A 14,022-nucleotide genomic window follows, 5' to 3' on the forward strand; every position below is an offset into this window, starting at 1 on the left:
CTCTTCAACTTTCATCCAAATCCATAGAGGTCGCGCATAGAGGTGGCTGCGGTGACATGAAATGCCTCATATGTAAATATCAGTAAATATTAATATTATTAATAACAAAACTTGTGGTTTACATGAATTTACCTGGTAAAATCGAGAAAATCAGAAAATTTCTAGTTCAACTCGCATAAGATCTAATTCTTATTAATGTATAGCTTCTTTAGCGATCTTACCTAAAGCTCGGGGTTCTCAGACGTTTATTTGTAGGTTCTGAGGAATAAAAAGATAGGTATTAAACAAAAGTGCCAGTTACCAAACGCGAGAAAAAATGCTGTTCACAACTGTTACTAAATTTTCTTGTGATAGTCGTTGAGCGGTACTTATTTTACATTTGTGAGTATAAAATATATCTCTTCACTTCTTCAGAAGAATAATCCTAGGTTAAAGCACAACGTGCTAGTTAGCATTTCTGTAAAATAGTCTTGAGAAGACGCGTAACCAGTACGTAACTGCTTTTTTTTTCGTTGAGCACAACCAATCAAAGACAAAAAAATTTAGTATACGTATACCCTGGTGTACAAAATGCTCACTACTAGGAACTGGATAATCCTTACTAATATAAATTCGAATGATTTGTTTGTTACGCTTGCAAGCTTTAACTACTGAACTGATCATAATGAAATTTCGCACACTGGTGACATTTAGCACAACTTAAAAGATAGGATAGCTTTAATCTCGATTGCGCAAAGGGGGTGACACCTCCCATACAAAAGGAATTTTTCTTAATGCATAGCTCTGGAACAATTTGTGGTAGAGTACTGGAACTTGGTATGAAGGTATATGAAATCAGTACTATACTCATGGAAAAAATGTGGGTTATTGGAAAAGGGCCGTGCCCCCTCCCATACAAACTAAATTGTTTATACCACCACTTGTTAACAAATTAACTTCAATTCAAAGTATTTGATACGTTAAATGAATTATTACAATATGGATGTCGATAGAGTCGTTGTATCCCAGAAATGGTGATTCTTAGGAACAAAACTGTCATTACGATTTTTAGAGATCTGAGGATTTTTAGAGTCTAACCTATTTTTATGATAAACCTAACCGTTTAGCTAAAACACGGTAAAAATCAATTTATGTGACCTTTGACCTTGAATAATTTTTTTACACCACACTCGCCAGAATTGGATTTTTTGGGCATAAATCCAAGATTTTTATAGCAATATATTCATGGTATCAGTTATTTTTATAAAAGTAAATGTCAGCTAAGAAAATTTCCAAATAACAGGTCATGTGTTGGACATAGTGAAATAATGTAAAGTGTACCAGGTAACTGACGTCTTCATATTTGAAAGCAAAATTTGATTTTTTTACTATTTTTTCTTTAATTTCTGGTGTTCGCTTTTTTCAAATTGGCGTTAACCCTTGGTTTTGTTGCATACCTCTGTCCAATTTCGGCTTAGATCCACAACCTTCCGGACTGAAAACATCAATATTACAACGCTATGTGAGCTTTTGCACAAACAGCAAGAATTTCTTGGCAGTTTTTCTTTAGTTTTTTATTCAAATCATAAAAATAAAAAAATTTATACGGAATGATAATAATGAGATTTTTGATGCTGTTTTTGAACTTTTTTCAAAGACTGATTTAAGAAAAACTTGAATAACTGAGCCGAAACCTTACCAGTTTAGACTTATGAGCAGGGAACGGATTTGTAGGATATAAAAACTTATAAAAAAGGCAAAATAAAATAACGAACTAGAATACGAAAAAAAGACAAAAGAAGGCATTAAAAAAAGACAAAAACCGAAAAATAATCAAAAAAATACATTTATTTTAGAAATAATTATTTTACAAGTAAAAAAGAGAAAAACTATGAACTATTTTCATTATATCGACCCCTTTGTGCAAAATTATCGTATGTTACAAAAACCAAATTTTACAGGAAAGTGTTTTTCTGTATTTTTCTCTGCTTTGGCTAGCACCATTAATACCATAGTTTAGATTTGCTGAGATTATTGAGAAATATAACTAAAAACAAGATTTTTTTGTAGCTATTGGGATTCAAGCCGTAATATTTGCGTTATGGGTTGTAAAACAAAGTTGCATCAAAAAGTGAATTTCGTAAAAAATGTAACATACAATAATTTTGCGCAAAGCGGTCGATATGAAAAACTTGTACTTTGAATCTTTGACTATTTTCTCTTTTCGAGTTTTTTTATTCACAAAACTTTACTCTCTATAGTTTTAGTAACATTGAACCACAAGATGCATTTGGAATTTTTCTGGCAGCATTTTCATTCGATTTTTGCGAAGAAAAGCATTGAATATACTAAACGTGAGCTCGACGTGGGTTGATACAAGTGGCTACCCATTTAAACATGGAACGTTTAAAACTTTAATATTACCAGAAATAAGACCTTTTTCTTTGCCTCTTACAATTAAAGGTAGAAAAGGCAAAAAAAGACAAATAACGTAAAATAAGCAAAAAAAGGCAAATATCTTAAAAAGGCAAAAAAAGGCAACATCAAACGAACATATATGGAATCAGGGAACGCTAAATCGTGGACATTCTTAATCGAATATACTCTATCTCTTTAGCAGAAAACAGGAAATTTCCATAAAATCCATTCCCTGCTTATGAGGTATCATTGGTAAGGTATTTTCTCACCCTTTTAATTTCTTTGCGAATAAGCTCATTCAAAGTATGAGAGAGGAAGGTAAGATAAACGAGTGTCATTCCATGTTGAATTAAGATGTGTTGGTATTGAATAAAGAAAAAATTGGGACGTGAATGAGTTTTTTTTTGCAAAGAAATAAAAAGGGTGAAAATATACCTTTCCACTGATACCTTACAAGTCTATATCGGTAAAGTTTTGCAGCAGTTATTCAAGTTTTTCTTACACAAATCTTTGAAATAAGTTAAAAAACATGATCATAAATCTCATTATTATGATTCCGTTGATACACTTTTTTTAATATGTTTATGTAGATTTTTTAAGCTTAAACTATTTTGTCATCTGAGGGGATTTTTTCCAAAAAAATCCTTTAAGAAAATATTTTTATTCATAAAACACTAAGGCTGTATTTCTTTATTCATTCTGAACGTTTGGAATAAACTTTTTTGTTTACTTATTCTTTAGAACGTTCCTGATGATATGTAAACGTATATTTCAATGGCATTCTGTTCATTCTGGTTGTGAAATGGGTTTATCCGGAATGTATAAAGAAACGCAGCCTAAATTTTTAGAGGTATTTTCAAACCGATCCAGAGCACTTAAAACTTAATATTTTTCCGAAATATTTTGGTAGAAGTCTTAAATATACTAGGTTTGGTACACCCGCCGGAAAAACTGCAACTTTTTGTGGTGATGCAGACGAAAAAATTATAGCCGCACCAAATTTTCACAAGTTTTAAAATATTATTTTGGTTAGTGTTTTATAGTTCATTCTTTAACAACATCCGTATAAATATAAGTTTAAAGGCAGTGTCACCCGATTGGGTATTTGCCAAAATTTGGTGCAAATCGTACCCCAATTGTTTGAATATCCAAATATTTCTCCTTATCCCAATCACAAAAATTAATTTGTTGCATTGTACCAATCTTTTCACTACAAAACAAAATTTCCATTTTTTTTGTACTAATCTGTACAAATGTACCAATCGAGTGCCACTGCCTTAAAAATTTATGCAATTTAAAATAAAATTCAACAAATTTTAGTAAAAATTTCGAGTTTTTTAATTAGATTCTGAGTATGCAGTTTTGTAGCCCGTTGAATTCTAGTAGGATAAAGCACAAGTTTCAAATGGCTAAAAACTGCGATTGATTTTTTAGAATTTTTAAAAAAGCTCGAAATTGTACGAAAGTTTGTTGATTTTTTTTTTAATATTGCACAAATTTGGAAACTTGGATTTACACGGGTTTTGGTAAAGAATGAACTATATTTTTATACAAAATATAACCAAAATTAAATAATAACGAAAATAATACGTTAAAACTTGGCAAAAAGTGGTTCGGCTATAATTTTTTGACCAATATCTTTAATTGGACATGCATATTGTGCATAAAGGAAGTACATAACAAAATTAAAAAAGGATATGTCTTTTTTACCTTTTTCAAGTTTTAGTGCCTTAAAATCCTAAAATTGAATATGAAACTGTTGTCAAAAACCTGGGATTTAAACTAAATAGCAGACTTACATGCTCTGATCATGTAAACTACACTATAGGAAAAATATATAATATACTTAGGCCACTTTGGTTCTCAGCTGCATATCTGTCTCATGATGTAAAATTTAATATAGTTAAGACGTTGATTGTTCCATTAATCACCAATGGGGAAGTGGTTTATGGCAACATGGATTCTGACTCCCAGAGAAAGCTACAGCTCGCCATAAATTCTGCGGCTAGATACGTTTATTTAAAAAAAATATGACCATATATCTAACCTCTCGAGGAATATTTTGGGCTGTGATCTCACCACATACCTTAGTTTTCGAAATCTTCTGTTTTTGCACAAGTTGATAAACTCACGTACTCCGCTGTATCTATTTACGAAGTTAAAATTTGCCGTATCTTCTCGTACCTCCCTTTACACAAGCTAAAGGTATCATCCCGCATGTTCTTTGTTTGTGCAGTTGTGCTCTGGAATGCACTACCTAGTGCTACAAAAATGTTAAAACATCGTCATTGCTTTAAGTTGGCCCTTCTTGAACATTTTCAGAACTTATCTCTTACTCTTTATTAATCTTATCAGCTCTAAAAATCATGTAACGAAAATAACTTAACCTTGCCCTAGGGTGTCCTTACTTAAAAATCATGCTTAAAATAGTATTAGCTTTTAAGATATTCACAAAATAAATCTGTATTGATATTAGAAAGTTGATGTGCAGGCAAAATACTTAGTCTTAATTTGTACAACTTATAAATAAATAAATAAATAAATTTAGGTTTTTGTCAACCATATTTTTATATCTCAATTTAAAATACAAAAATACCGCTCCTTTTATGTATTATTTTGGTCGTTTAAATTTTTGTATAAAAAGTATGGTTGGAAAATATTTAAATTGTTGCTATTCACTGCATTATCGGCATATTTCAAGGAAAATTTTCGCAAATCACAAAAGTAATTTGGTTAAATATTTCCAAGGTTCTGCAGTTCACTTCCGAGTGAAATTCAAACAAAGCCACTTTGAATTTAAATTGAATGGGGTTAAAATTCACTCGGAAGTGGATTGCAGAACCTGCCTGTATATAGGATAATATTATACGGTGTGAAATAACCAAGAAATTTTTCTAAATTACTAAAGAGCTTTCGCCAAGGATTAACTTAGTCGACCTAGGTAAAATACATGTTACTTTGTTAAATTTGCTCAAGAAGAAAGCTTACAAAGATTTTACTAAGTTATTTTGGTTGCGATAATAAAAAAAACTTAGTAGGGTAATTTAGCCTAAGTTATAAGTTGTGCTATACCCGAATTTAAATTAATTTTACAGCGTCTTGAAATCGGTCAATTTTTGTGGTGGTGGTGCAACCAGAATAAGTCGAATGGTTTGGTTGACAAATTATTTCAATGTTGTTCGGATTCATAAGAGATTCTGTCAGTTTGTTGCCCAGACACGAGATGTCCTCTTCTACCGGCGTGAATGAATGCATGTTAAAATTTGTTGTGTGTGATTTGAGGTTTGTTTTTCGTGCATTCATGCAGACCTTTAATGCATACCTGCATACATACAAACATACATATGCGTGCTTCCCTGAAGTCGGACATGACATAGTTAAATAAATCATACGAAAACGGAAGTCACTTATAAAAAAATTTTGCGTTGTGAGTTAGGTTGATACAAAAATTAGGTGCGCTGGGAACACTGGTGTCGAGAAAATCGATGAAAAGGAGAGATCATAACAGAAGTGGTTTCAGAGTACATGTTAAAATAACCAAAACTCTGTGAATCCTGTGAGATTTTCCTTTCTTAAATATTCTTTAAATAAAGTCAAACTACGGACCATAAGAACCCATTTGTTTTTAATCACGGTTTAATTTTGAATTATAGGCGGCATACACAGTAGGCTGGGTCGATTTTGTATGGGGGAAAATAAAAGGCATTTGACGGTATTGTAATAGTAATATTAAGGGTATTCATCAAGCCTTATAAATGCATTGTAAACCTTATAAACTTATAATTGTGTAAACGTTATAAATGGACTGTCAAAATTTGTATGGAAACTAGTTTACACATTTCTGATAAATTTCTCCAACGATTTCACTGAATAAACTTGATAAACTGAAGCCAATGCAACTCTGCCGCAACTCTAGCTATGTTTTCTTGAGCAATAATCGGGATCCGCATTAAAATTTTGCACACAAATTCAACAACAACGATATGATCCTGATAGAGATCTGGTTCAATTATTATCCGTTCTGTTTGTTTTGTTTCACTGATAATTTGGATGCAAAGTTTGGTAGCCGTGACAAATGAATTCATACACAAACAGACATTCTGCCATTGTTTCATCTAACTTGGTTCAAATTAATCGCCTGTATGTTATATGTATATTTATTTAAATAGATATTATCTCGTAAATATAATTTTTTCCTATTTAGTGAGTTAGTTTCTATAATTTCTTTATCCTCGTGCTAGTAGTATAAAGTTAGTGATACTGACCTCGATAACCAAAGAAAACACGACTATTGTCGCAAGTATAAACGAAAAGAGAGTGTGGGTCGTTCATGTAACAGAGTGCGTAAACTTATAAGATTATGTTCTTGATAAAGTTTTCAATTCTTCATTACTTCAGCAACCAAGTTAAGGAAGGCAATTTTTTTAAAAACAACTAGAGATCCACGTAAGTTTTTCGATATAACTTCAGCAAATATTACTCCATTGGTACGTAATAATTACACAGGTCCACAAAAAAATTCGATGAAAGGTTCCTTTGACCAAACCTAGTCTATGACATGTTTTTGGGGTCGCTGAACACGAATCTGAAGTCCGTTTTGCTCCATCACGTCTAGATTTTTTCCTAACCTCAAAAAACACCTCGGATTTTCTCTGTCACGTAAAATCCAAGATGTTTTTTGAGGTTAGAAAAAAATTCAGACGTGATGGAGAAAAACGGACTTCAGATTTGTGTTCAGCGACCCTAAAAACATATAACAGACTAGGTTTGGTCAAAGGAACCTTTCATCTGTTACTGCTTTGTGATAATAATATGATGAAAATCATTCAGATTATAAAAAAATATTTAAAAAAAAATAAATGTTTAACAAAAACTTTTGTCAACTTTGTTCAACTTTTCAATTTCAAACATAAGTAAACTAATTAGTGTTTCTAGAAGTTGTGCTTGTTCAGGGTTCCCATACTCATTTGCATACACAAAAATTTTTCCACGATGATGGAAATTAATGGATTTTCTATTAGAGCTACCGAAATTGTTCCTAAATTTGCGAAAATTCGCGAACTATGGCTAATATTAAAACAAGATTAGAATATTTGGAACCAGCAACTTAAATGCATCTCTGCAATATTAATGCTGTTGTTTACATCTTTTGACTATAGGCCAGTGCAATTATTAAGAGAATTCAATTCAAATTTTCTTGAAAATAGATAAGTTTGAGATAAACGATAAGCTCAAGTGCTGCGAGAAATGACATTTTACCTTATCTTTTGCGTTAACGGGTTCATTATCTAATAATATGCACCAAACCTTTTTGCTGAACCCAGAATTTTTAACAAGAATTTGTCTTATTCGAGTAGTTTCCTGTGTGTCACTTGGCGGTTGATGCGCGGGCTCCTATAATTAAAATAAAAGACTAATATTTTGCAGGCTTGTTGTTGACCAACCAAGGGATTTGAGACAAATAGATTTTTGACCCGCCGTAAACACAGTGCGTCTGACTCGCGAGTAGTATTGGATGTATTTGTGAAAATAAATATGTGTTAGTTACACCGACATGACTCCTGGAATGACTCTGAATGATTCAACTATGTGTAGTCGAAGGCGAGTCAAAACATACATAAATGACTCGCGAGTCAGCCGCACTGTGTATGCCGCCTATTAAAATGTGATAACCGACGTGGCATATTGGACGTGACAGCTTTTTCCCCCATACAATACTTTTACTAGAAATACATATTTATATATTTAAATTTTTCATTTATTTATTCAGTTCTTCTCTCCTCTGTTTTGCGTTTTGATAACCTTTTGTAACCATATGCATGTGAAATAAAAAACCAGCGGTGCAAATTTGAAAAATTTCACCCTTAAATCTCTGCACAATGTATAGAACTCCCAGTAACTTTACATGCGCAACTAATAGTTTCTTCTTATCATTTTAATAAAATTAGTGATTTTTTTGTTAGATCTGTTTGAAATTTTTTCAAAAGCAGCTAAAAAATAACACAGGGCAACATTGTGGCACTGTGTGCGGCAGATATTAAAGCTGTTTTTTTATAGACTTTTTTGTGCTTATTACGAAATCTGTAAGCATAAAGTTTCCCTCAGCTCCAGGTTTTGAGAAAAGCGAGGTCAAAGTGTCAAAAAATCGTGTACTTTGCAATATTTTAGAAGCTCTACCAAAGAAACAAAAGGTGATAGAACCTTCCACTTGGGCTTAAATTAAAGGCAGAACTCTCCACTATTACCCCTCTCGACTAATACCATCTCTGCATCTTCATCTGATGGTTATTTACATATAGTCATTTATTGAACAATCAAAATTATTGGAAAATTGTGCTATTAAAAAAACTGCCAAAATCAGTTTTTGCTGTTCAAAAAATGACTATAAGGGACCTCAGGGTCAAGGTGCAGGAACAGTAGGTTTTACGGATTGTAGTCGGAAGATCAAGCCTCAATTTAAGCGTAAGTTGAAGGTTCTATTAACTTTTATTTGATTGCGGTAGGTACTCGAACTTCGCCAAAATCAGTTTTTGCTGTTTCTGTTCAATAAATGACCTTAAGTGATAATCAGATCAAGGTGCAGGGATGATAATTCCAACTTTAATTAAAGCCTATGTGTTTCTTTGCTAGAGCTTCTCAAATATTGCTAAAAACGCGATTTTTTGACACTTTGACATCGTTTGTCTCATAATCTGAAGACGGTAACTTTACTTACGAATTCCTAGTCAGCACAAAAAAGTTTATCAAAAATAGCTTTAAGATTTGTCCCCCACCAATTTTTTCCATATTTGTTGGACTGTGTAATCTATTTGTTGAAGCTGATAATGATATTTATTTGTAGCAAACAAAAGTCAAATGGCTAACATGGCGACCAAAATCATTGAGTGAAACTACCTCTTATTTTTTACCATGGTTTTCTCTTAGAATGCGATTCTAAGAAATTTAGATGCTGGATAATGGATAATTTTTACTGGAAAAGCACGCGAACAACCCACATACATATGTGTATTACTATAAAAGAATTATAAGAATACATACCTGTACTGTTAAGCGATAAATTTGATCCATGTCTGGATGACGGTTTCGAGCCTTGTCGACTCAAAGGACGGGAATTAGGTTTCGATCCTGCGCGTGATCCAGAAGGCGTTATGACACTGCGAGTACTGGTGTATGTAATTTTTCGTGGAGTGTATCGACCATGAGCGCCAGCTTGACTTAATTCATTGTCACTTAGAGAGTCAGGAGTAGAAGCTGATTGAGATGAACGGGACGGTCGTGACATTGGTATGGAACGTACCGAGCGTTCCCGAACCTTAAATAAATAGTGAAAGTTACAGGTACAGTAAACATGTTTAGAAAGATGTAAAATTTTGTATTTTTAAATACCTGAAAAAATAAACCTTTTTGACTTACCCAATGTGTTGTGGGATGACAATGCAATACATGTGGGCTTAATGGTAAAGAGCGACTATTATGACAACGTACAAAGACTGTACCTCCTGCCCCCATATGTATAGGAAAAGCACACGGAACTTGCTCTTGTGTGCGTATACGTTCGAATATGGGCATTAATTCTGCTAAATGCTCATCAGCTAAAGATTTTGTTAAATTATAGATACTTGGTAAATACTATGCCAAAACATAAAAAATATTTCAGGCGTTAACGGCAAATGGTCATTTAAAAAATCATATCTTTGAGACCGTGTTTTTGGGAACTTATTACCAATACGTTAATGTACGTCTTGTTTGAAGCAGTAATTACATTCATCCAATAAAAGCGGCAAATATGAGTAAAGTTAAGTTTATTTGGACAGAAATTAGCCAACTATGCATAACATTCACTTTAATAAAATAACCATAACGCATGCTACATTTGTAATAACGCCATCACATTGCATAGTAGCACAAAACGGTATATAAAGACTGCGGCTTATTTATGAGCATACATCAACATAATAATAGCAAAAATAACAATAAGTAGTTATTCTGGTACATACGTTCGTACGTCTATATAAGAGAGTACTTCTGAAGCATCTTTGAAAGAATATCCATAAAGTGCGAGCATCCTCAATAAATATTGAAGAAAGTTTGAACAAACAATAAAATTTTTACAGCTATCAATTGCCATTATTTTATCAATTGACAAAAAATAAGGTACTTATGTACATGTGTTACATAGTTGTATTACATATAGCCTTTCAGTTAAAGGGGAAATACACGACACCAGCTTGCTGGCACCATCAAATGATTGTATATTATTATTTCTTTTATATTTTAATCAGTTAAAAGTGTTTTATATACACACATATTAGGTTGATTGACTCGGTTTTTTCGGAATTTTTAGAAATCTTGATTTCTCGAATGCTGAGTAAACCGGATTTTTACAATCGAATAAACTGGGGTTTTACCTAATTTATTAATTTACCAGATTCGAAATATTTATTTGATTAAAAATGGAACCAGAACATTTTTATTAATTTTACTATATACCGATGGCTGAGTGGAAGATCAATCTATCTCGGCAGTCAGTTCGAAAACGCCCTATCTCAAAAAACTTTTTAAGAACGCTCTACTTTAGAATTGGATTGAAGAACGCCCTATTTCAGAATTTTATTGAAAAACACTCTATCTCAGGATTTGGGTGAAGAACGACCAATCTCAGAAGAATTCGGTTCAAAAACACCCTATCTCAAACGAAAACACATTGAAAATGTACTTAGATAGGGCAATTTTGAATCGGCAACTGATATAGGGCGTTTTTGAATAGAATTCTCAGATGAGGTGTTTTTCAATAAAATTCTGAAATAAGGCGTTCTTCAACCAAATTCTGAAATACCGCGTTTTTGACAAATTTTTTGAGGAAGCGTTTTTGAACTGGCTGCCGAGATGTGTCGATCTTCCACCCAACCATCGATACATACCTCAATATTGGAAAATTTTCAACTACAGAATATTACCTAAAAATAAAAGGAAACCCGAACGAAACCTTTCACTGTTTTTTTTTTGTAGCAGCTTACTAAACTCTGTCTAAATAAAAGCATCGATTACATGTTGCCTTCATTCTCATCCAACGGCAGGCTCATGAAAAGGCCAGATCCGACGGGTTTGGGCCACAGGGAGAGGGATGTCAGATGAGCTGATGTGAGTGGGCATAAAAAGAGGTAGTCAGTGTCGTCGGGGTATCTTATCCAAATTGGATTTAACCTGCTACAATATCCCGAATGAAGTTGTGCCAAAGTATCGCGAGCCCGAAGCATCTCGAGCTTTGCGTCCGCGATAGGTTGTGTTTGTCTCCGGTGATTGCCGAAGGTGTTGATTGATATATTTGTGTGACTATATTTGTATAGTTGGTCTGGTTCAGCGGATAATGTATTATATTTCCCAAGATAGTCAGGTATACATGCCAGACTTTTTCCCAACAAAGAACCGTCGTTTTAACGATCTAACCTGGTTAAGATCGGTGAACCCCATTAAGTGTGCATTTTTCACAAATTTTTTCTGTTCTACTTGTTATTGTATATCATATTGTAATTTTGGTCATGATTTCTGACTAACAGCAAGTATTACTCAAGTATCTTAATTTAAAAATGGGGAACCGGTTTTTTCCAATGGCCATTTTTCGAATAAGGACGCGTGAAAAACAATTGACGAAAACACACGCTTAAAAAAAGTTCGGCGAAGAAAAACGCGTAAACACAGATTTATACCTGGTCAAGGACTGTCACTTCAGCATCATTCCCCAAAGCTCTTGAGATTGCATACTGTTACATCCGCGTCTTTCTTCGCCGTAAAATAGGTTAACGCGTATTTCTTCGCCGTCAACTATGTTAAGAGACTTTGTATGCGGCAGGTTTTTTAGGCGTCTTTTTTCGTGGTCAACTATCGAGCTCGAGTCTTTATCCATGACTACATGAGCCGTGCGAACGAGACAACTGCCAGGTTATCAAACCTTTTATTATTAAATCATGATATATGTATGTATTCTTATGAGTAGAGAATGAGAAGTTATGAAAAGTCAAAAAAAATTTGGTATAAAAATGACACGCAGGGAACTTCGAGAAAGAGTTCGTGAAACGGACCATTTTTTGCGCGTTGATGAAATATTATTATATTTTTTTTTTAATTTTCACGTAGTCCTAAACATTCTGTAAATGGATTCATAAGTCGTTTTTAAAAAATATTTTAAAGTTTAATTTTTATTCTCATTTAAAAAATTTGCAAGGTCTTTTTGAATAAAATCATTTTGCTGAAAAATTAATGACAATGACAAACACTAAAATATTCACAGAGTTTAGTGAGAATCCGAACTTTCTTTTAGAATATGCGCACAACGGGTTATTATGAGCTGCATTCGGTTTTCGATCTTCGCTGGTTATGGAAGATCGAATGTGAACTTCGTATTATGAGCTATGCAACCGTGTCGTCGTTGTCGTTGAGTATCGAATTTTCTGTCGAACAGAATTTTGCTTTCGATGCTGTAGCGAAGTGTTAGAAAATCCCAATCGGAGAGCTGTTGATAGTTTTAAAATATTTTAAATAGATTTGGCTCGAGAGTATTGCTGCAGCAGGTTTTTAGTAGCGGACAGCAGGTCTACAAACGCCTCTTTAGACAGTCGGAAGTTTTTAATAAATCTGTAGACAAGTTTCATAAATGTATATCCTGGCCAGTTTACTAAACTCTCATCCTCTGACGAATCGTCGATACAGTAGCTCATTTCTGTAACAATTCTCTACCAAGGCGAATTGAGATATGAATTCGCCGCCCTGTTCTTTACTGCTAATGAGTAGTAGAGAATGACGTATATTCTCTACCAGTAGAGTAATAATCGGAAGAGAAGATATACAGAAACGAGCTACAGAGCTACGTTGTACTCATTCTTATCAAGTTTTTATAAACTCGCTTCTTTTTCACTTCATTTTAACTTGCACAAATTTACATAAATATGTATAAGCACACTACTTAGTTTGCTCGATTTGTAAACAACCAAAACGAGCGAAATTCACAATAGCGCTATTCCTCATCGAATGAGCGTCATAATACCAAATGAAAATTCGTTCGACCAGCACTTCCCACCACAGTCGAAGGTAGGGTTACCAACATTTTCTAAGAAATTTATAGTACTTTTTCAAAAAAATCCGAAAAATATAGTACATTTCAAATATATATAGTATTTTTTTAAGAAAAAGTAAAAATGCTTTTTAAGTGTACATCTTTTTTCTCTCGTATGCATTTCCCCTATAAAAAAATATATTTCTTTGAAAGTATCATATCCTTTATCACTATCAATATCTAAATTAATATAAATCAAAAGTTAAATTTTATTAGTGAGATATTCGCTTTATTTCTCTCATCGTACCATTTCAAAATCTTAATAGAACAAACTCTTTCGGTGAATGCCGAAGTTGCGGGAATAGAGAGCATAATTTTAAATAAATTTGGTAAATCTTTCTAAGTATTTTTAAAAATGTTGCCATTTTTGATCTATGGACCCTTTGTTTTAAATTATATTTCTTTTAATATTGATATTTCAGTATAAATGTCATCCATTTTAAAACAAGTCTTTCTTAAAAATTAGTAAAATATATTTATATTTATAATTGAAGAAATATAGTATTTTAGCATAC

General features: G+C 33.0%; 1 protein-coding gene across 1 annotated transcript in view; it reads right to left on the bottom strand.

The window, feature by feature from the left end:
- The window catches only part of LOC118744098 (microtubule-actin cross-linking factor 1), a 719,134-nt gene that overhangs the window by 78,520 nt on the left and 626,592 nt on the right, over positions 1 to 14,022 (bottom strand). Inside the window, 2 exon segments of the mRNA XM_036476824.1 lie at positions 9,436 to 9,709; positions 9,811 to 9,989. Of these exon segments, the coding sequence (XP_036332717.1) occupies positions 9,436 to 9,709; positions 9,811 to 9,989 (453 nt within the window).

Source organism: Rhagoletis pomonella, unplaced genomic scaffold, assembly GCF_013731165.1.
Source record: "Rhagoletis pomonella isolate Grant_MI unplaced genomic scaffold, Rhpom_1.0 Rhpom_scaffold_00008, whole genome shotgun sequence".
Classification (NCBI taxonomy): domain Eukaryota; kingdom Metazoa; phylum Arthropoda; class Insecta; order Diptera; family Tephritidae; genus Rhagoletis; species Rhagoletis pomonella.